The sequence below is a fragment of the Notothenia coriiceps genome, unplaced genomic scaffold, assembly GCF_000735185.1.
Source record: "Notothenia coriiceps isolate Sejong01 unplaced genomic scaffold, NC01 NC01_scaffold00037244, whole genome shotgun sequence".
NCBI classification, from domain to species: Eukaryota; Metazoa; Chordata; class Actinopteri; order Perciformes; family Nototheniidae; genus Notothenia; species Notothenia coriiceps.
The window spans coordinates 26311804-26335044 of NW_011369945.1; the positions used below are offsets into that span (position 1 = coordinate 26311804).

The 23241-nt window shown below is 42.7% G+C and overlaps 3 protein-coding genes and 1 non-coding gene across 12 annotated transcripts in view; 3 read left to right on the forward strand and 1 right to left on the reverse strand.

The window, feature by feature from the left end:
• The first annotated feature begins 428 nt into the window (after positions 1-428).
• LOC104965112 (B-cadherin) lies at positions 429-5579 on the forward strand. Its single transcript, XM_010794056.1, has 15 exons — positions 429-572; positions 978-1076; positions 1150-1299; positions 1389-1544; positions 1648-1789; positions 1915-2084; positions 2155-2283; positions 2375-2560; positions 2646-2890; positions 3012-3154; positions 3245-3469; positions 4003-4227; positions 4315-4445; positions 4887-5030; positions 5155-5579. The coding sequence occupies exons 1-15, from the start codon at positions 522-524 to the stop codon at positions 5398-5400; spliced, it is 2442 nt and encodes an 813-aa protein (XP_010792358.1). The 5' UTR covers positions 429-521; the 3' UTR covers positions 5401-5579.
• A 1131-nt stretch (positions 5580-6710) lies between these two features.
• On the forward strand, positions 6711-9000 carry tmem253 (transmembrane protein 253). The gene is made up of 7 exons (XM_010794057.1): positions 6711-6856; positions 6973-7134; positions 7223-7333; positions 7418-7474; positions 7553-7663; positions 7968-8111; positions 8312-9000. The coding sequence occupies exons 2-7, from the start codon at positions 6973-6975 to the stop codon at positions 8363-8365; spliced, it is 639 nt and encodes a 212-aa protein (XP_010792359.1). The 5' UTR covers positions 6711-6856; the 3' UTR covers positions 8366-9000.
• Positions 9001-10194: 1194 nt separating this feature from the next.
• frmd4a (FERM domain containing 4A) overlaps positions 10195-23241 on the reverse strand; it is a 123982-nt gene continuing 110935 nt past the window's right edge. For 7 of the 9 annotated variants that reach the window (XM_010794064.1, XM_010794065.1, XM_010794062.1 and 4 more), the window contains exons 13-24: positions 21936-22077; positions 21654-21795; positions 20118-20251; positions 19903-20025; positions 18238-18469; positions 17973-18026; positions 17615-17852; positions 17306-17464; positions 16748-17080; positions 16035-16621; positions 14867-14963; positions 10195-13815 (exon numbers count right to left, since the gene is read on the reverse strand). In XM_010794064.1, coding sequence (XP_010792366.1) covers positions 13713-13815; positions 14867-14963; positions 16035-16621; positions 16748-17080; positions 17306-17464; positions 17615-17852; positions 17973-18026; positions 18238-18469; positions 19903-20025; positions 20118-20251; positions 21654-21795; positions 21936-22077 — 2344 coding nt within the window. In that variant the 3' untranslated portion in view covers positions 10195-13712. Of the gene's footprint in view, positions 13816-14282; positions 14355-14866; positions 14964-16034; positions 16622-16747; positions 17081-17305; positions 17465-17614; positions 17853-17972; positions 18027-18237; positions 18470-19902; positions 20026-20117; positions 20252-21653; positions 21796-21935; positions 22078-23241 lie in introns of all 9 variants that reach the window. The other 2 variants (XM_010794060.1, XM_010794059.1) reach the window with 2 other exon arrangements.
• trnam-cau (transfer RNA methionine (anticodon CAU)) lies at positions 15228-15300 on the forward strand. Its single transcript has one exon. It is a non-coding gene; the product is annotated as a tRNA-Met (tRNA).

Consider the following 23241-nt stretch of genomic DNA (forward strand, 5'->3'; position numbering starts at 1 on the left):
ATTCAGAAGCCCAACATTTAGCATATTTTAGAGTTTAACACCCAAAGCTCTGTGGGGAAACTCAGTTTTCAAAATAAAGTGGGCTAACATGTAATTGTTGAGTGTCACAGGAGACAATCTGATCTTGTGTTATGTCAACACCGCTCCTCTCAGAGAAAGGTACATCACTTCCCAAAAGGTGAGAGTGGAGTGCATAAACACACACCTGCATGACTGACTGACTGACTGACTGAGGTCACCTTTACCTTCTTGGTTTTTCACCAACATTTCACTGATAAAATCAAACAATCACTCCGTTGGCACCATTGGGAGCAAGGTAGGCGCATTACTGTTGCCAGCAGCAGCTAGTAGAACAATACTGATAGCAGAGAGAGTGGAAGATGATACATGAATGGTACTGACTGTTTAACTCTGAAGGTGAGTAAACGCCACAGAGCTGGCAGGCTGCCATTGGAACAAAGCAGCAGAGCCAGCGCAATGACAGAGGCAAGATCTGGAGGATCTCTACACTAAAGGAGAGGATGACCAACAAAAGGGATTTAAGTCTGCTCTTTTTGCTGTGCCAAGTCCAGGTGAGTGTTACAGGCTGGACTGTTGAAGTTTTCAGTTTTCTTCCGTTTAACAGTTTGTGTGGTGACTGTCTTACTATAACTCGTAAATTCGTCCTGCAGTCAGAAAACTGTCTTTATTGCTTAGCTCACCTGTAGGTCATTTTAAATGTATAATGTTTATTTTTGTTTGTTGCTATATATATTTATGTGTATTCATTTATTGTTGAAAAGATATTTCCTCTGAATTAACTAATCTAAGTGTGTTTTTCTCTTTTGAAAAGCAAAATATACAGTATAGTCATATTCTATAATAATGCCCTCTTTATTGAATATGTATATGAATCATTTAAGCATTATAATATTATAAAATGTTACAGTGTGTGGTGATTTATTTAAATTTGCCTCTTTCTTTTTTTTATCCTTCAGTGTTCTGCCTTTCTGGCTGCAACAGAATTGTCGCCATGTTGCTTAAACAACAGAATCAACTCCTCCAATAATGAAATCACAAGAAGCGCAAAGCTAGAGGTAAACTTACAGAACATATTGTTATGTGTAGCTTGTTTTATCTGACTTGACGTGGTGACTCTGCTTCAAACAGAATAACTCTGAACTGGTCCTGGAGCAGCTCCCCACCATTCAGTTTGCACGTGTGTCTGGCTGTTTGAAACGTAAGAAGAGAGAGTGGGTTATTCCAGCTATTCACTTTCCAGAAAATGAAAGGGGGTCATACCCCAAATTGATGGTGAAGGTAACTAAAGGAGTATTCAGTAATTGAATTGCTTTGAATGCACTTTTAAACAGTCATGGCGGAAACATTTGTATATCATTGTGCTTTAGATCAAGTCAAACAATGATGAAAAGGTGGCGATAACCTACAGAATCACAGGACCAGGGGCTGACCACCCCCCCGAGGGTATCTTTACTGTCGACCGGCGATCCGGGGTGCTGTATGTGACGCAGCCCCTGGACAGGGAGAGTACAGCCAAATACACTGTGAGTCAAACGAAAGAAGGCATAATCTCACTTTCTACAGTTACACTATTTGTTTATCCCCAAGCACAATGACTGCTATGAATGTAAATGGTGTGTGTTACAGCTGTGGGCCCATGCACTGAATGAGGGTGTAAAGGTTGAGGAGCCCATGGAGCTCATTATCCACGTCATTGACCAGAATGACAACGCTCCAGCATTTACTCAAAACCCTTTCTATGGCAGAGTGAGTGAAAGCGCGAACACCGGTGAGACAAGGATTCAACTAACTCTACTTCAATACTGAAATGCTCAGTTTCAACTAACTCTATTTCAATACTGAAATGCTCATTTGAATTCCTAATAGACAATGTTGTATTGTTGTCTTCAACAGGTGAGTCTGTCATAAAGGTTGTAGCAGTGGATAAAGATGACCCACAGACAAACAATGCTATGGTTAGATACAGTATAAAGGCTCAGATGCCCACAGAGGACATGTTTGCCATAAACCCAGTGAGTGGGTTGATTAGGGTAAAAGCAGGCGTAGGCCTACTGGACAGAGAGGTAATATAATCACTACACTTCTATTTATAATACTTTCTCCTTCCTCACTTAACTCTCGTTCCTGTTTCAGACTCAACCAGAATACAAGCTGCTCATTCAAGCAGCTGATATGGAGGGGGAGGGGCTAAGAACCACCTGCACTGTCATCATTACTGTCACTGACAGCAACGATAATGCTCCACAGTTCACCGTCACATCTGTGAGTCAAAGATGCCCAAACACTTCATAATAATGTTGAAATAAGTTGAGTCTATAAACGCATTTAACACTGTTTCATGCTTTAACCCCAGGTATCAACATCAGTCCCTGAGAATGAGGCTGGAGTGGAGGTTGTAAGACTAAAGGCCACTGACAAGGATGAGTTAGGATCTCCAAACGCCAACACCATATACTCAATAATCAAAGGCAACGAGAGGGGAGACTTTAACATCACCACAGGCTCCAGTAAAATGGAGGGAATCATCAAAACAGCCCAGGTCTTTTTTTTATTCAGGAATCTTGTTGTTTCTTTTTACATGCAGACTACTTCATCCTTCTTTCCTTATCTCCATCCTCTCCAAGGAGCTGGATTTTGAGAGCGTTCCTGTCTTTACTCTGCTGGTGGTGGTGACCAATGAGGTGCCGTTTTCTGGACGGGTGTCAACCTCGACAGCCACAGTGACTGTTGCAGTGTTGGACAAAAACGAGCCTCCTGTTTTCAGGCCAGCAGAGATTTATGTAAGCATCTCAGAGGATGAGAAAACAGGGAGTTCTGTGGCTGACCTCAAAGCAAAGGACGAAGACACAGCTAGGAAACAGAGTGTTAGGTATGATAACACACTTCATACATATTGTCGACATCTGGTTGGCCCCAAAATGTGTATATTAAGTGTGGTTAAATGCATTTTTTTTAGATCTAATTAGGTTGTGTCTCTTACTTTTCTGCAGATATAAACTACAGCATGACACTGCGAGGTGGCTGAGTATTGATAAAGACTCAGGATCTGTCAAAGTTAAAAGCAACATGGACAGAGAATCACACTACGTCACAGACAGCAAATACACAGTCCTAGTTTTGGCTTACGACAATGGTACATCTATGTTTGGTCTTAACTGACAAAACTCACATCATCTTCTTTCCAACTGGCAAAACAATAACACTTCTCCTTTCATTCTCCTAGATACCGTCCCAGCTACAGGGACAGGTACTCTGGTTGTGACTTTATTAGATGTGAATGACCATCGTCCTGTAATCAAGCAGAGGAGAGCCAGTCTGTGCAATATTGACCCTTTTCCTGCCCTGCTGGATATCATAGATGTGGACGGACCTGGTCATGCTGGGCCCTTTACTGTGGAGCTTCAAGGAGAGCACAGAATCAACTGGACTATCAGCACCAATTCCACAAGTAAAAGCTCATTACTGTAGTTCAAAAATGTAGAAGTTGAATTTTAAAGGTCCCCTATTATACTGTTTTTCATCAATATATTGTAGGTCTCAGATATATACAAAACATGTCTCTGAAGTGTTTGGCTAGAAATACCAAACAGATCATTGCAGCATCCCATAGAACCCTCTGTTTCAGCCCTGTTTCAAAAGTGCTGATTCTCTATCTGTTACTTTAGATGAAAATAAGGAGCCCCTCCCCACGCCCCTCTGAGAGATATTTGGTTAAAAAGAACACAATGGTGCTCTAGGAGCAGATTCAGGTGATAAGGTGTGGGGGGGGGGGTTATCTTGGTTGGTGATTGGCTAATGGTTACACAAGCCAAAAAAATATCGTTATGACATCATAAAGTGGCCAAAATCTGATCAGCTCATTTTCAGACAGGTTTTTATATATACAGAGGGGACACATGTTGATGTATAAAAGAAATGAAAAAGTGGATTTTGCTTAATAAAGACTCTTCAAGAATAACTGCGTCTTGTCTCCCCTTTCAGACAGTGTGGCAGCCCTGGCTCCCAAACGGGATTTGCCCCCTGGAGACTATAGTGTGCTGATGCGTATTTATGATGTCGGCATGATCTACCAAGACAGCGCCCTGGATGTAGAAGTGTGCCAGTGTCAAGGCGCTGTCTCTACCTGCTTCATCCCGCGCTCTGCCCCTCATCTGCACGGCTCATCTCTCGTAACATCAGTTCTGGGAACAGTTTTCGGTCTTCTGCGTATGTAGCAGGATTGTTTTATTCACTTGGTATCCTGATTTGTTTTGGTTTATTTGTACTGACTTATTTTGTTTTTGTTGACCACAGTGCTGCTCTTGCTGCTGCTGCTGTTGCTGAAAAGAAGGAGGAGGTCAGAAAAGGATTTTCCTCTCCTTGAAGATGTACCCAGGGACCAAATCTTCTGCTACAATGAGGAGGGGGGAGGTGAAGAGGACCGGGTAGGAGCAGGACGTTTAAATACAAGTTTAAAAGATAGTGGCACTGTCAGTTGTCTAAGGCAGGAGGACTAGAGAGATTCATGACCTACAGCACCAGATCATCTAGTAAAGGGATTCATTTTGGCCAAAGGTTTGCAGAGAGTTAAGTGATCCAATGACTAACAGAGGTGAAGGGCTAACTGGTTGGTGGAAGAGGAACAAAACAGGTGAAAGTTAGAGGATATTTCATGTTTGTAACTGCAGTTAAAACAGAGAAAGAGGGGGCAAATCAGAACAGTATGCAGACAGACTGTGCATTACATTACATTACCCTCCCCTGATGTGAAACGCTGACTCATGCTTAAGTCAGGAAAAAATTGTCTCGAGGCTGCTCCATATTATTAATCTCTTTAATCTCAATCTTTCATTTTAGAAAATGATTGAATTAATTTTTCTCTTTAGGAGTATGACCTGAGTCAGCTCCTCAGAGGCCTGGATGATCGTCCTGAAGTCTTCTGCTCTGATGTGTTCCCTGCTGTCCAGAGACCCCCATCCTACCGCCTACAACTCCACGACAACGAAGAGATTTTCCATTTAATTGAGGATGTGAGTGATGTTGAATTTTATACCAGAATATCTGTGGTATAGGACATTGTATCATTGCAATATTTCTTTGTGATTGCTACTCAAACTCTCTGTATGTGATGCGTTTCCCTGGTTTCCCCTACAGAACGTGCATGCTGCCGACAGTGACCCCACAGCGCCTCCCTATGACTCTCTCCTGGTGTTCGACTACGAGGGTGTCGGCTCAGACGCAGGTTCGCTCAGTTCAGTCGACTCCTCGGATGAGGATGAGGAGCAGGACTTTCAGAGCCTGAGCCTGTGGGGGCCGCCCTTCAGCATGCTGGCTGACCTGTACACGGGGGGGGTGGACGACGACGCAGAAACACTGCCAGGAGTAACAGAATGGGTCTGACAGAGATCTTATATTATTTGTCCATCTGCCAGAGGTCCTCACAGTGATGTCTTTCTGTTGCCTTCTGGGGCCTTTTGGATGAGATGCTCACGTTCTGTTAATGATTTATTCTTAGTAGGGCTGCTCGATTATGGCAAAAATCATAATCTCGATTATTTGGGTCAATAATTGATATCACGATTCTTAAAAACCATTATCCATTTATTTGAAAACATCAATCTTTTGGAGAAAAAAATGTGAACAGTTTGTTTTTAACAGTTGATTACCCTGAACTTTAGGTATAATTCAACTGAAAAACCAAACAAAAAAAAGAAAAAGTAATAATAATAATACAAAAATAATCGTTTTATTTCGATTACGTTGCTTTCGCAATCGTTGCAAGCCATAATCTTAGCGCTCGTGGCTTTGTTTAATGCAGAAAATCTACTGGTAGACAATGACATTTAAAACGATATCATATTTAATAGAATTTGTTCTGAGCCTTTGTTGATGTTGTGACACTGTTCAAACTACACCTCAGATATTTTGACTATATTATAGTTACATTTGTGCTTTAGTCAACTTTTGTTTATCAATTATTATTAATTCATTTAATTTTTCCAATGCACTTTGCTATTGCTCTGCCAGAATAGATCAGGCTACAAAAACCAATATCATATATCTAATCCTGTTTTTCTTTTCAATTTCTTTTTAAAAGATGAAGTTACTTTTACCCTCATCGTATCCTGTTCTTACACGTTTTATGATTAAGTTAAAAACAATTAAAGTTTGTTATCATTTAAAAAAAAAATGTATTACATAAAACAAATTATATCATGCTATTTGAATAAAGAGGCTTAGTTGCAGAATGTTATGAAGAGTTGTTTTATTGAAAGTAATGTAAAAATGGACAATATTTAAGGTAATGTAGCAGAGTTCTGTGTGTAGAGCAGGACAATGGTGGAAGAGCTCATAGAGACAACACTTACATTAGACTCCATGACATAGAATGATGCAATGATATTTAAAACAATTAATTGATTGGTGTGTAGCCTGATTGCTGGATGATTGAATTCATTTCTCTATTTTTTCATTTAAATTTCACATTTATTCGTACATCTGAGGAGTTGAGTTTCTATAGAGTGGTATGTATTCTTGGCTATTAAGACACAAAGAAAAATCCTACCCAGTTTCTAAAATGAAACCAGTCCTCCGCTGTCACAGTAAACTTTGTCTACACGCTGATAAGCTCTTGACCAGTGAGCTCCCTGTGTCATTTCCTCAATAGTGGACTTTAACCGGTCCTTATCGACACACTCCCGTGAACTAACCCCTGGATCAGCTGCACTACACTGAGGAATAACAGCGGCGAGAAAATGATCTGTTTAAATGTTTCTTATTTCAGCTAGAAGACATATTCTATTCTATATGAGGGCATGTGGATGAATGAGTGGAAGCTGTACAACATTTGTGGAAGGTAAGAAGCTACATGGATAGAAATCAAGAGTAAAAACTGAACAAAGGTGTGTTGGCTGACTGATTACTTTTAGCAACCATTTGTTTTCCTATAAGTTAACCTCTCCCTCGCAACAGATGACGCAGAACATGTTCCAGGAGGGGTTGTACCAGGTGTTTTTTAAGGAGACACCCTTAACCCACCCACCGACCCCGGCTACCAATCACATCGAGCTACTTAACGGCAGGATTCATCGCTGGTTTGGGACGGTGGTTAATACCAGACTATTAGTCACTGGGGTGAGATTCTATCATGTGCTTGTCGAAACCATTAGTATGTTTGATCTATTAAACTGTCGGCCTGCTTCATACCATGTACTTCCTTCAGGTGGTGCAGATCCTCAGTGCCTTATCTTGCATACTGGCCACAGTCACCCATGCATGTGTCAGCTACAACTGCTCTGTATCCATGACAACACCTGTGTGGTCAAGCCTGTTTGTGAGTCCACATCTGCTTCGGCTGATATAAACTCAGACAGAGAGAGAGTCAAATACTGGGTCATAACTGTGTGTGTTGTTACAGTATGTGGCTTCTGGGTGTCTGGCAATGGAGGTTCAGAGGAAGGCTGATAAATTAAAGGTTAATATTACGTTTTATGATTTAAAATGTCAGTTTTTCAGCTGCCTCGTCTCATTGTGCATTGTGAATCCTGAACAGATCATCGCTCTGATGGGTCTGAACCTCTTTAGTCTGGTGTTTGGCTTCTCTACTCTCCTCGCATCCGGCCTCAGCTCCACACAGCATGTCGCACTCAACTCCAACCAACAGGTACATTTATGTAGCATGGGCACTGTATAAAGATCATTCTGGCTTTTTTAAGGTCACCTATTATTCAAAATCCACTTTTTCACATCTTTTATACATCAACATGTGTCCCCTCTGTGTAAAGAGATTCTAAAAGTTACAGGAAAAAAGATTCTCTCTCTTTTTGTCCTGATCCATTCATATAAAAACCTGTCTGAAAATGAGCTGATCAGAATTTGGCCTCTTTATGATGTCATAACGTTTTTTTGGGTTGTGTAACCGTTAGCCAATAAACAACCAAGGTAACTCTCCACATTTCTCCAAATAGCGCATTGGTTCATATGTTGCAAAGGGAAGCTCCATAGCGTTTGCTATACAGTGTCTTTTGGCGTCAGTCTACATCCTTTTCCTGTCGCTGAGAGGCCTGCGTCGCTACAGTCCCAATATTCAGGCCTACAGCCGCATCTCACAGGTAAATATTGCAGGGTATGAGTAATAGAATAACATGAGCATAAAAAAGGGATGTGTTCAACATTAACTTGGATGCTTTGTTTTGGTCATTACAAATTCAGTTAAACACTACAGTTTAACTCTGTCTGCCGATTGGCAGTGATGATGACATAAATATTGTTGGATTTAAAGGGGTCTGAATTGTATTTTTTTTCTGCTCAGGATCCAGATGAAACCAATGGGCCACTACTGGAAAATGTGGAATTCAGTCTGTGAAACTGAAAGACCTGAAACGAAACACTCCTGCCGCAATGTTTTTGTAAACTCAGTTACTGTTGTTGATCAGGGTCTGTATGGCTGGTATGAATAGGTTGTGCAATGTGATTGTGTTGTGAGGAAATTGTATTAGATATTGTGAAATCATACCGTGTCACCTTACAGAGGCCTCAGTATCACTTCTCCTTGGGAATCCCACAAAAATAAATGATTAACTTGTCAATAGCAAAGATTAAACCTACAAAAACAGAACATGTTAACAAATAAAGGGTGTATATAAAACACAGTAATGATGACATTCAATTAAATAAAGTAGATGCATGTTTTTACAGCTGAGCTATCATAATCTTACATTGTCAAAACTGATTATCGTTTTTCACAGACAGTGCTCTGTGTTCAACACTAGAGGGCAGCATTGCCTGAGATTTGTCATGTTGTGCAGTGTGTGATTAACTTCCTCTGTTTAGTGTAACAATAGATGAGGAAACTTCGTAACAAGTAAGACTTGTCTGCTGCACATGTTGATATATTGGAGAGGAAACAAACGTTGCTGCAATGATTTAACTATAAACTCTTCGACCACACTTGGTCTTTCTCAAGTGAATTCACTGTTTTTGATCTGATGATCATTGAGAGTAAATAAATATGCTGTTTTACTAAATCTGCATTGATCTGTTTGATTAGACTAGTCTTGATTTCGACATTCACTTTTACCCTGGCCTCGGCTTAAACCATAAAACCAAATACCAGCCCTAAGACTGCCCCTTAGCAGTCTTGACAAAATGTCATAATGTTGCAAAAATGTCCTGACTTTTATGGCTTGAAACTGAAGCTGGTCCTCACAAAGATAGTCCTAAGGTTCATAGAGTACAGACAGAGTCAAGGGTGTGGTGTGTGTGCGAGTTTTGCAGTGATGGAGGGTTTCATTAAGGATAAAGCAAGGTCATACACCACTCTCATAGTAAGCGCACACACATCCACCCACCCACACACAAACAGACTTGTAGGAGAAAAAAGAAATCACTGAGGAACGAGTTTCTCACGGCATGTCTGGCTAACAGCTTCCAGCTGTTGCCTGGTTGGGAGAGCTGCTATGGGAACACACCGAGTACAAAGAAAACCATGGGATTCATTGGTAAATGGACACAGAAGGAGAATAAAAGAAAGCAGCAGGATGACGAGTAGGGTGTCCAGACAAACACTGACATCTGACTCCTCTGATAGAAACCACTTTTCTGTGTGATATCAAAACTACTGTGTGTTTGTCATCTGTGTATCTGGTGTTTCATGGTATTAGCGTACATGTTGAGTTGTAGAAACAATCCATTTGTTTAGATGTCTGCATTTCCTGCCAGTACACTTTAATCATGGTTCAATGCTGCATTAACACAGGGAAAAAAATTGCACAATGTGACCAGAGGTAGAAGCCAAACACAGTGGCCTGCAAATCAAAAGCTACACGTGCGACATAAAGCCCGCCTATGCATCCGGGCAGCTGTTTAATCTCGAGGTTGGGTGGTGAGTAATATCTTTTGTCTCTGGAGTATATCTTCCTTCTGGCTCCACAGGAAATCCTTCTGGCCCAGTTGGAGTGTAGAGGGAAGTGGCCGAGGCCTGGATGTGATGACAGAAGAGTGAGTGTGTCCGGGGGAGAGGAAGTGGTGAGTACATGAGGGGATCCCCTTTGATAAGTCACACTGATAGTCGACCGTTCAACAGAATGTTTCTGATCTGAGACCCCTTGTAGTGAGTCAATGTCTAAATATCGTCATGATTTTAATTTCTGAATGAAAGAGAGGGAAAAAAACAGACAAAGGCGTAATCTTGAGAACATTCATCAATAATTTATTTTTCTTACTCTCAAGAACCACCACTGCTTCTCATCTTGAAAATTCATCATCAATTTCCAACAACACAGTTTTGAAAAATGTAAAGTTACTATACAAATTTTTAATAGAAAAAAGAATAAATTAACTGTGGAACTCAGTTATTTTTTTGATCAATTCCACATTTTTTCTACAACACCTTTAATGCATTGTTACAGTTGAACAGAACTGATAAGATCAGGTTACATGCTCTATTGTCTGGTAGCCGAAGTGATCTACTATTAAACTGTCTGTTCAAATAAGCTTCATTTTGCACATCTGGTAGTTGAATCTATTGATAATAATGAAGATGCCTAGATCCTACGTGACGAAGCAGTAACTGGTCATTTTGTAGCACCTGAAGTGGTTGTTACAATGTCAGAACTAAAAAAAACAAACAATACTGGTTCATATAAAATGGAACATTGTTAAAACAATGAATGTGAATGTTAAAACCCCCCACAAAACCTTACAGTGCCCCTCCGTACATACAGGAAAAGACTGATAAAAGAGTTAGTTCATTTTACAAAAAAACTCATACATTTCATGGAGCACAGACAATATGGTGTGTTTGGAGCTACAGAGGGACGGGACGTCACACTTTTTCACATCGGGCTCAGAGATTACCACAAGGTCAAGATGGGACTTTCTGCGGGGGTGCGAGGAAACACTATGGAGCAAGACGTGCTAATGTTAGCGTACGGAAGTCGGATGCTGGATATCTTTGGGGTCTTTATTTGTAAGTGGATCTGCAGGGCATGCATGGGAGCGTGTCTTCAGCACACAGAAAGTGAGCCAAGACTTACTAACTTGTCCTCTAAAGGTGACTCGGAAACACTAGAGTAATTCATTTCTAAAGGATGGTGTGCTGGTTCCAGCCCTGGGTAAAGACTGACCAGGCATGGGTGAGCAACTCTTGGAGAACCAACCATGCAGGGAATGGGCTTAACCTTATTTAAATAGTCTTTAAAGTGGCAGATTACAACAGCTGTTGTCAGTGCATAAAGGGAACACAAGACTACGATGGACACGGTAAAATGCCTACCAGTCCTCCCACACCTTTAAACATGTAACACCATTAATCCATTAAAATGTAAGACAACGCGCTCAACTCACAATTAGACTTCGAAGACTGGTTGCTGGATCCTCAATGTAGAGGATAGAAAAGAAAAGACTATGAAAGCCAACAAATTTGACTTTTTAATATTATCACACCAATGTTACTGAAGAATTCATTTGGCAACATTAACTAGATGATATTGTAGTGCTGTTTTAGTCTTTCCTCTTCGACACCATTTATGTCCAATTTTTTATATCACTGACAAGTAGAATCTGTCATAATCTTAATAAAATTAACATCTGATTTATTCAGATTTTGTGCAACAATAAAACAGTATCTCTTAGCAAAGACTTTGGCAAGGGGAAGGAGGGGGACATTTAGATACAGTTAAAACATGCAGAGCTCTACTTCTTTCGTACAAAACCAGATGTGCTTTTCTAACCCTGTTCTGAATATCTGATTGTGGATTGGTGAGAACATAATTATCTCCATTTGAGAAGGTTAAAGAATATTTCCTTTCAGTTCTGGCTATGGCTTCTCTTCTGCCCTGACAGTAGGGTATTTATAATTGTAGACCTGAAATTCATATACTTATTAAAAGAGCACTATCATTTAACACATTGCCCGCAGTTTTAGCTTTTTTTGTTTCCTCTTATGCACTTTGATGCAACTCATTATTACTAATATTGAGAGTGGAAAATGATTGTAGGTCCAGCCCTCATAGACACTGTTAATGTTGTGCTTTTCAAATAATTCCTACTACACGTGATGCCAAATCATAGAGAAGTCTGCTGCTGCTTCATACGATAGCCAAAGACTGGGGCGATTGAAGGAGCGGCTGTTCCAGTGCTGCATTACAGTATAAATGTAAAGCACCAACTTGTTTGGCACTGGTTTACCTGTACTCATGCATCATATGAGGTGTGGTGTTAGCCAGTAGTGAGTTCAGACTGTCTGTGTTCAGTCAGGAGGCTGCAGTCATGCTGAAGAGAGGACAGAAAGAGGAGAAAGCACAGCGCTACAGAAGGGGACTGGCAGACACTCAGCATGGCGACAGAGCCAAGACCAACAAAGAAGAAACAGTCGTGATAAAAAAAGATGATTCACTTCAGAGATTTATCACTGAACAGCCTCAATATCAAGTCACTCCAGACAGATGTCAACAGCCAGAAATAACTTACTTTCACGGGTGAAAAGGTGGAACCAACATGTCTGGTTTCTATATTAAAACTTCCAAAATCAAATGGTTCCATAACTGTAAATCGATGTGGCTAATAACACCCTCGAATGCCACTTCACTCTACCCCACCCTTACCCTCTGATCACAATGAACTTTGTGGACCAACATGTAGACAGAAGAATCTTGAAAAGACATTAAATGAACAGGAATGATGAAATCACTGAAATAAGCATAGATCAATGCCAAACCCAATAACCACAACTCCAAATTGTCCCTACGATGCACCAATGATGTTTTGCTCCAAGCATCACAAGGCAGAGAAAACAGCAAAATGCCTGCTTCAGATTCACACCAGTTCATATACTTGTACATGTTTGTTATTGCTATAGTCCTCATCAATATCCCAGATACAGTCCAATAAACCATCCTGATATTGTCACTGTGAATTTACTCTCATACAGTTGACTGGTCACCTTTCTGCATGGGCCCTGAGCCCCGGTAGGACCAGTCAACCCAGTACGTTGTCTTTGGTTGTGGGTTGGACTGAGAGGAGTTGAAATTGTTATCTAAATGTGAGTTAATCCAGATCTTTTTTGAAAAGTCATCTTCTCTTCTTATAAATATATGGGGACAAACAAACCCAATAGACGAACAACATAAGCGGGAATAATGAAATCCAACACAGTTCATTTGTTACTGGAAATGTTTTTTTAACTGGTGGCTCAAATCCAGCAGGTATCCTCTGATTGGGTGGCAGTGCACTGGAATTAGTTCAGGTCTGGGGGGCCAGAGATGAGATATGAGAACAGATCCAGTTAGGACTGATGTTGGTTCTGTTGAGTTTGAGTTATATGTTTGATATTTTTCTGGGCTCTCCCTTCATGTCTCTCCTTCCCTTATGCCCCATTGCTTGTGTGCTGAGTAAAGGATGTGCTCTGTGGTGCGGTAGGGCAACAGTTCATCAGCTGAGGTGGCACTTCTCATTCTGTCCTGTGAAATCAGCCCCCATCAGAGCCCAAAGTGTGTCCCGGTCCAACTGTTATGGAGGGGCATAATAAAGAGGTGGTGAGATGGATGGAGGGCAGGATTTAAGGAGTAGGGCGGCTCATGTCCAGTCCGCCGGGCCGGGCTTCTGTAGGGCCTTAGGGATGAGGTCATTGGTTGTGGAGGGGTAGTAGTGAGGGACAGTGGAGAGGCAGTGGGAGAGGGCAAAGGGACTTTTCTGGGCCCTTTAGGAAGGTCTCAGACCAGGGTTCCAGGTTTGGCCTTATCGTGTCCGTACCACTGCACATCTGCCAGCTCCGAGCACAGAGGGCTGCTGGGAAAACAGCTGTCACTGAAAGACCTGCAGAGGAACACACACACCAGCATGAGACTGACCTCGGAGGGCAACTTCTAGATACTGTCGTCAACATGGTTTCAAGATTATATCCAGTCTTGCAATTGTTTGATAAAAAGTGTTCTCACATACAGCACATGGTTGAGTTTTACTATTAGTAGATCCTGTAAGGGATTAGCCAGTGTCAGACCACAGAGCAGAGCACATGCAGAGGTCAGATAGAGATACAGCCAAAGAAGGAGTACATGACATATACCGCCACCGTCAAAGAGCAAGACATGGTGGACATTCCCCATTGTCAGCCCCCCACAGGCGATGATGAAAGTGATGTTGCCTAATACGTTATTAATGGGCAACTTCCGATAGATTAAAGTCCGATTGTAAGTAAATTCGCTTCGAGGTTATTTTCTCTCTGTTTTGCTGCTGCTGTGTTTTCTGTAAAGTACACTGTAGGTGGAGACTACAGACAGTACCTCTATGCATCAGAGCTGGGCTGAGGGGGAGACTGACAGACGTCCTCAGTAGGAGAGCTGTCTGCTGTGCCTCTAAACCAGGAGAGAGGACACACACACAAGGAAAGGAGGGTTAGTGCAGACAGAGAGAGACAAGGAAGAAATGACAAATGAGGAAATAAGAGACATTTCCCGTGACGTAAAGAGGACAGGAAAAAAGAGCGAAAAAACAAAGATGCAGTGAGTGAAGTCGAGACTGAAACTGAGTATGAAGAAGGTATAAAATAGAACCCACAATGCCATACAAATCTTCCTTTAGGATTAATTCAACAACAGTGTGAAACAATATCAGCTGACGGATAAAACATGGAGTCAAAGCTCGAGGGGATGTTAGAGTGAAGGTTGTATAAAGATGGAGAGAAAGAAGCTGAGCAGCCAAGATGCAGTTTGTCATGAATTAATTTGGATTCATATTCGGCTTGAAGCATGTTGTCATCCCGGTCAGCTGCTGTATGTGTGTATGTGTGTGTGTGTGTGTGTGTGTGTGTGTGTGTGTGTGTGTGTGTGTGTGTGTGTGTGTGTGTGTTAGTCTGTTTGTGTCTTACCCGCTCTGCCAGTTGAGGATGTGCTGTGGGCTACAGGGGGGTGTGGCTGCGTGTTCGCTGGTGGGCGTCATACTCCTCTGGCTGTGAGGGGATGCAGCTATGGGGAAAACAGACAGTTAGTCATGCTAAGTAACACACAAAATGCAGCGTTGTCAGAGAGACACAGCGGACAAACACACATTGACCAGAGACACATATACACAGAGCAAACACACAATATAGAGGCTACAGTGAGGTGATCGGCAAAGGTATTTCAACTTTGCTCCACATGGGGGGAGGGGTTTAGGGGGATGTGGCTCTAGGGTCACTAGGAACGTGTGGGTCAGGGGTCAACTAACACAACTGTCCCATGGGGAAATAGGCCTCGTTGGCGCAGTAGGCAGCGCGTCAGTCTCATAATCTGAAGGTCGTGAGTTCGAGCCTCACACGGGGCATTAACTTTTCATATTTCCATATTTGATCAACAAAGAAGGTGTGTAAATTAAACTCATAAAGCGCTGTTTGGTACAGACTGATCTAATGCTGTTTGGGCTGATCCAAACGTCCAGATTTCTGCTCACTTGCAGAGCAATCAAGATACCCATGTAACTTTTACATTGTACTTATAGAGGCGGACTGTACCAACTGTATTAATGTGAATGTTATGTGACCAAATTACTCAGCAAATGTTCACAGCTCAAAGCTCACAGCTAATCTAATCTAAACATTGCTGGGGTCTCTTAATCCAATGGTCGTGAGTTCGAGCCTCGCACAGGGCATTCCTTATTCAATCAATTATAAATAACAATAAATAAATATAAAGTTTCTCATTTACATTTCAATAAATTGTAAACTTAATAAAAATACAAAAGTATATATATCAAACAGGTTTAGAGTGTCCATCAAATAAAGGGGGAAACACTTTTTATTACTGAAATGACTCAGCTAGGGTTCTGAGTCTCAGTCAATCTGAAAACATGACCCATGGCCCATCTCATAATCTGAAGGTTTGAGGTTGGAGCCTCGCACAGGTCATTGAGTTTTCACAGCATGAACTTTTTCATTAGAAACTCTTAAAAACAAAATAATTGTTTGTATAAATAACAGGACCAGTGTAAAGCTTTTTTCATAAACACACATTTTTACCCAGATCAGACCGGGTTTAATGTGAACAAATAAGAAGACCCACCTGGTGAGCCCTTGGCGAGTGTGCCGACTCGACTCCCCCGACCATGTCCCAGAGTGCCTTGCTGCGACCCTGTCTCGGAGGACGTAGACCCCGAGTGTGAGTGACTCCTGTCCTTCAGGCTCCCTGAGGACCTCTGGTACCAGCCCCGCAGCTCGTCAGACACCGCGACCCTCCCCCCTCCCCCAGCTGACCCCCGACCCTCTCGCCCCAATGAAGGTGTCCGTACGATCTGAGAGCGCGACGGCGTGAGTCGGCCGCTCCCCTCGCCTCCCTCCTCTCCCCCCCAGGCCTCTTTGTACAGCCCCCCTGCCGTGTAGGAGCTGGAGGTTTTGAACTGGGCCTTGACGCTGTAGTGGCCTTCCTGGTCGTTCTCCAGGCTGCGCACCACCACCGGGTTGGGGCTGCCCTCAACGTACAGCGGGTACTCCTTGATGCGGTACTGGGAGGAGGGCTGGCTCTGGCTGTGGAGGTAGACTCCATGGTGTCCCCCTCCTACCCCGCCTCCACCTGAGCCCCCACCAGTGCCGTTCTTAGCTGCCAGGTTGGGCATGGAGCCGGAGTTAGAGGAACCCAGGTGACCTGCCGACCTGGAGGGAGAAAGAGGGACAATCATTCATCAATCTTAGAAAATAACTGTTAAATTATATATATTTAGTACAATAGCCAAATGTTGTGTAAGGAAACCCTTTTAATTGCATCTGCCCCGCGCCTACCTGTGTCTTTGCCTCTGCCTTTGCCTTGCTTTGGAGGGTGAGTCCTCTCCCAAAGTGGAGTAGTTGGGGTTGCTGCCTGGGGGTCCGCCAGAGGGGTAGTAATGCTCCGAGCTGCTTTGGCTGGTGCAGGATGAGCAGTCGTCCAGTGGGTCCGAGCCATTGGAGTTGCGTCCTGGGACCAGGAAGAATTCCGGGCTACCCAGGGTGCCCAGGGTGTGCGGGTGTGCGTCGGGGTCGGGCACCAACAGTTTGCCCTGAGACTCAAGGCTTGAGCTGCGGTTCCTAAAGTGCTGAGCGAGGCTGTGCAGACGGCTGGGACTGATGTCCACTGACCTGAGAGACACAGAATCACACAGCAGGTTACATACAGGCAATCGGATAGGAAAGATATACAGATTTCATGGAATTACAAATGTTTCAATATATAAATAGATAAAGCCCTGTAACCTCATTCTAGTTGGGGTAGACTTGTCAAAACCAGGCATTTTTAAAGTTCCACATAATCAATAATAGAGCAATCTAAGTCTTGAATAAACAATAAAAGGTATAAATGCTGACCTGGTGGAATGTACGTAGTTGGGGTTCCTGGTCCTCAGGTCCGGGGTCGACGGCATGCTGGACTGAGAGTTCCAGAGAGGGAGGTTCCTGATGGGGCTGCTCTGCAGAGAGTTACACCCCCCCGGATCTGCACTGCCAGAGCTGGGGAAACGCCTGTGACTTGGAAAAGAGGCAAAGAAAATAAGCATTTTTGAAACAAATGTCATTATGTCAGCTTTTACATAAGCAACATATGTATGTCATGCTCTACATTACGTCAACAAACCCTAGATTTATTCTCAAGCTAGATAAGATGAACTCCCTCCCTACCTTGAATGAGACGAGCGTTTCTTGATTTTTTCGTATGGCTCATCCAGTGACGATTCACTCCACATCTTGGGTTTGATGGGTGATTTATCGTAGTCAGGGCGTGAGTAGTGCAGATGTCGCAGGCCATCCAGGGACTGGGGCGGAGGGGGCCGACTGTGAGAGGGAGGTCGAGGGGGGAGGCCCTTATGAGGCGATGCTACTGGAGAGAAGGTGGGAGTACCTGTGACTTGAGGATCATCTGAAATAGAGTAATCGTTGAATTAGGTTTAAGATTATTATTTCATAAAATCATGTAAACAGAAGCCCAATAATCAGTTATTGTAAGAATCTTGCACAGAAATCTGCAGGACAGACTTACCATCATCTAAGACCAGTGCGTCAGACAACGAACTGTCTTCAGAAATGTTGGCCTCTATAGGACAGAGAAAAACACATGAGGTTAAATATTGTACAAATAACCAATCTAAAAGCTGCATGTCTAAATGTTGTTGTTTTTTAAAAAAGCAATTTGTGGCTTTCTATTGCCTCTCTGAACAGTAACTGAGGAGAATATAGTTGTGTGTGTGAGATATAAAGAGATGTGAGGACAGTTTTGATTTCAGTGAATAGGAGTTTATTGGTACCCTCTATGATTAGCGATGCCCTCAGCGTAGGCTTCTTGCCAGAGCGGACCCGGTGCTCATTGATGGAGTTCTCAATTTCCTGGAGCTTCTTCAGTGCGTTCAGATAAGAAGTCTTCCTCTGTTTCTTCAGCTTCTTGCTGCTCACGTGAGGATCGCTGGCAAGACGCCTGGCTGCCTCTGTAATCTGGGACTGAATGGCAAACTCCCGCTCCAAACGCTCCAGCTCCTCTTCCTGGGAAAAGCAAAACACACGAGTGCAAACTCTGAGTGACAAGGGCACAAAGATACTGGATTGGCTCACAGTTTTAGCAACAGAAATCTCAGCACAATCCAAAAACAACAAGGCTTAGTTTGCAGACACGTAGTCAGACTCTAACTCTCCCATGCAACGTATTTGGTCAGACACACACACACCAAGCCTTGCCAGACCAAACACACTGCGGAAATCATTTATCTGTGCTGCTGCTTCACATTTCTCACCACCGGATATTCCCTATTGAGTCACCCTGTTCCCCAATAATAACACCTCTCCATCAATCCATCCTCCCCTCCTCTATACCTCTCCTGAGATTTGAAAAGCAGAGAGAATGAACCAAGTAAAATATGCTGTCACACTGCAGACATATTGCATGTTTACCTCACTTAAATATGTGAATCTACTGTACATATATGGTAAGATAAGACAAACCGTCATTGATCCCCATAGGGAAATTCATGCTAAATAGCATAGAATAGTAAAAAACTGAGTATACACAAGAAAATAAACTCATATCAATCATGTTTGCTTTCACCTATGAGAACACACATGATTTCACTTGCCTCTAGAGAGACAGAGCGATGATGTATTTATTTGTGTCAACATCTCACTAGACTACCTCAGTTCAGAGGAATCCCACTCTCTAACAATCCCCACACACTCCTGCCAGAACGGCTTCTGTTTCTGTGTGTGAGGGAGTTTAAGGTGTTCAGTGTAAATTAAGAAACATCCTTCTGCTTGCGAGGCAGTTTTGTGATACTGTGTCCCTGGATTATTTTCAAAGCACACAACCTCAGAGAGACACACCCACACACCCATGCCTGCACACATTCAGGCGCTTTCACAATCCTACTATCACCGCTTCCTGTGGCAAGAATACTGCCAGGCTATTTTTAGAAGTTCTGCTGCTGTGGAAAATCTACCCGTGGCACAAAAAGACAGAGACACAAAGCTGCAGAAAAACTTCTTTCACGAGGTTCAAGACTTCTTAGACTGAAGCTTTTCCATGTTCTCTGTTTCCTTTGCTCACATACCAACTGAGGAGGGATGAATTCAGTTTTCATGATGTCAATCATCACAACCATTATTTGAGTATTAATTAAAAGTAATTGGTTTTGAATACAGCCCTTGATCAGCACTGTATAACATCAAGAGCTTTTAAATAACCAGCTTTGATGTACAAAGCCCATAGTGTTCATAAATAGATAATAATAATAGACTCTTAATTATTAAGCGCTGCATTCAACATTACATTACTGCACCACAGTGCCTTGGACAGGTCCTTGTGGTATTTGGTTTTAGTATTAAACACTGTAACCACCAGATGACCTCCTGTTTTTATTTGGCCTTAAGTGGGGAGCGGGGAGATTGCAAATGTGATAAAGTGCTACTGTGGAAAACAGCCTCACCTCTCCCTTCAGAGTAATTTTCTGCTCGTCCAGTTTGAAGGCGGTACCGATCTTCCGTCTCACTGTGGGCGGCTCCTCTCCCGGATCCAGAGGATACTCCTTGGGAAGCTTTCCTGTCAGCTCCTAAAAAAAACGACAGGAGGAAAGGTTAGAAAGGCAAAGTCTAAAATGGTTCTGGTTTTCTAAGTATTTGCAGAAACTGTTGTTTTTCATACCGCCTCTCTTATGCAGATGTTCTTGAGTTCCTCTAGTCTCTTTTTAAGCGTATCTTCAAGAGCTTCCTGCCTGGCCCTCAGTGCTGCCAGCATGTCTTTCTTAGCTGTCTGGGAGCTGTCTGATTCCTGAGAGCCTGTAGGGCACAGACAACACACAACGTGAGGCGGGAGGCAGGAGCATATGAGTGTGTAGAGTAGTGGGGACTTGTTTTGAGGCAGAGGAAAGGCAGCAAGTATGCGTGCACCTGCTACCCTCGCAGGATGTTTACAGGGAAGTGAGTGGAACGCTTCGATAAGGACACTGAGTGTTAGTTGTGTGTATGTGCGAGTGTGAGTCCTTCAAGGAAGGGGCAGTTTAGGACAAAGTCAGTGACGCACAATCTCCAAGGCCCTGAGATGGTGCCACTCTCGTTTGCAAAAAAATAAATACATACAATCCCCCACACACACACAGAAAAACACATTGTTTCTCTCAGTTGGTCTGTACGTGATGTATGCAGTTCGACATAGTAACAATACTAAACTAAACACAGCTGAACGTTTGACCAGAAATAAATGGCAGGGGGGGGGGGCACCACAGTTCATATGACATGTTTATGTTGCTGGGCAGAGATGGCCTCTAGTTAGCAGTGGATCATGAAATCAACACACTGACACAACACCAAGGAAACAAGTGACAAGACAAAGACACCCTGTATGATACAGGGAGGGGGTGAAATTAGAAAGGGACAAAGAGAAGCAAAAAAGGAGATTAGGAGACTAGGAATGGATGGCTGAAGAGATAAAGAGATTAGGCAGGGATACAGGTATCTATACTTAGAAAATGAAGAAAAGGCAAACAACTGATCCGATAGGACAGGACAGCATGCAGGACATTTTTACTGAAAGAGATTAGTGTTCTTTTGAGTGGAAACAGTAATTGATTCAGTGAGGTGTGCTGTAATCTAAATAGCAGACACCAAAGCCATGCATAGACACCCTCTTCAACCTTAAATGATGCTGCTTTGGTCTAGTGCATTTCATTTTGAATGAATAATGTAGCAGAAACTAATCAAATTTCACTAGATTAGCCTATTCAGACTAATTACTGAACTGACTCTCCTAGCATGCAACACTTGAGATGTCTGTCTGGGTTAAAAAGGGCACTTTCTCTCTTGCTGTTAACATTCATACTTGTTCAACACGGACAAACATTGTTCTAAAGGCCATGGTACATTTGTATATTGACCTTCTGACCTTTTCATTCCCTCACCCACTAAATTTAGAGGGGCCTCTGGAGGATGAGAGTGTGACACAGAGGGTGGGTTCCATACATACAGAAAGACACAGGGCGGGGTGTGTAGACAGTATGTGTGGGAGAACATTCAGCACAGAATGAATGGCCTGTTTCCGGAAGCAGCTGTTTCTGTCTCTCCAGTTGTTGATGAGACACATGCACACACAAAGACTAATACGCACGCGAATCAAATCTTCTCTCCCCCTGTTTTCTTTCTCTCCTTCTCTCATCACAGTCACACACACTGAACACATACTGACCTGACGAGAGCAGACTGCCGCTGCTGCCACTTATAATTTTGCCCTTGCTTCCCATGTTGGCTAGTTTGGAGGTCTTTAGAGTTCCTGTTTCCGTGAGGTCTATAGCAATCTCATTCAGACTCCGCGCTGCATGGATTTTGGACTGGAGAAACGAGAATGGAAAGGGTTTGTCAGAACACATCATTAATTGCAACACACTTACTGACCATGCTTACAGAGTTTACTGTAGCTCTTGTTCATCTGTATTCATGGGTATGTCTGTGGTGGGTCTGACTCACTGACCTTGCTCTGCTTTCGGTCCAGGTAGAACTGGTGTTGGCTGATGGCCATGGCCCAGATGGACTTGATGAGGGCAGGACAGGCGTACCACGTGTGCACAGCGATGCCGCTGTGACCAAACGTCCTTCTCGTCACCGAGGCCCGACTGTAAGAGCAGACACAAAGCCTCCTTATATACACCGTATACAAAAGATGGTCAGTCAAAACACTCCCACCAGACAACTTCCTCATCATCACCATTACCTATACTACAAATACTAATGAGGCTTGTCATGGCTGTTAAAGATAAGATAGTGAATAATTTCACATTTTTGTTATACCCAAGTTGATGCATACATATTCATAAGAAAGGCTAAGATGTTTGGACGGATGGATGATTTCCAATAGCTAAGTCCTTACCAATATAATACCTAAATAGCAGTTCCTCTTTCACAAAGTTCAATCATTAACAGAAAAGCTAAGCTCCGCCTCTAGATAGGGCCTTTCACTTTTTTTACATTACCTGAAAGAAACTAAATTTCTCTGACACTTGTAAAAATGCAGTAAAACGAGCCACCGCCTAATTGACATTGCTTCTAAAGAAGTAATGATGGCCTCTGAGCAAGTAAATACCATGACATATAACCACTGTGTTTTTATGTATTCTATCAGCACTTATATATACTGTGCATCCCTATAAAGAATATTAGAGGTTTAATATGGCAAACCAGCCACACAAGATGTTCCTCATTGTTTACTCATTCTTATTTAAATACACATCTGTAGCTGAGCAACAGGCCCGCTCACCCTAATGACAGCTTCCTGTAAAGAAAACACCACTGCTCTCTGTTTCACCCTGACCGACTCTTTTTCTCGCATTCTCCCTCCCTCTGTCTGTAGAATAACACTCCACATATATAGCTGTGTTAAATAAACACAAGAGAGGTTACTTCCTCTGCAAAACAGCTATCACACAGCCATCTCTCCTTCTGTGGTCAACCATCAAGGCTTTACACTGTATGTGTGTGTGAAAGAGAACTTGTGTGTGTGCATGCATGTGGCTGCACAAGTGTGTTAATATCAGACTATCAATCTGTGTCAGGCTCCACCGAGACATCCCCAATATCCCGCTCTATTGCCAAGAAAAATGCTGCAACTATTACTGAATTAGATTCCAATCACTCTTTTCATGCTTGGATCTCAACACATTCACATTAAACACAGGGGTAATTTACAGTCAGTGCTACTGGAAGGTGCCCATAACTGAGAACCGAAAATGATACCACTTCCAAAGATGAACTACACAATAATTCAATAGTATCGACATTTA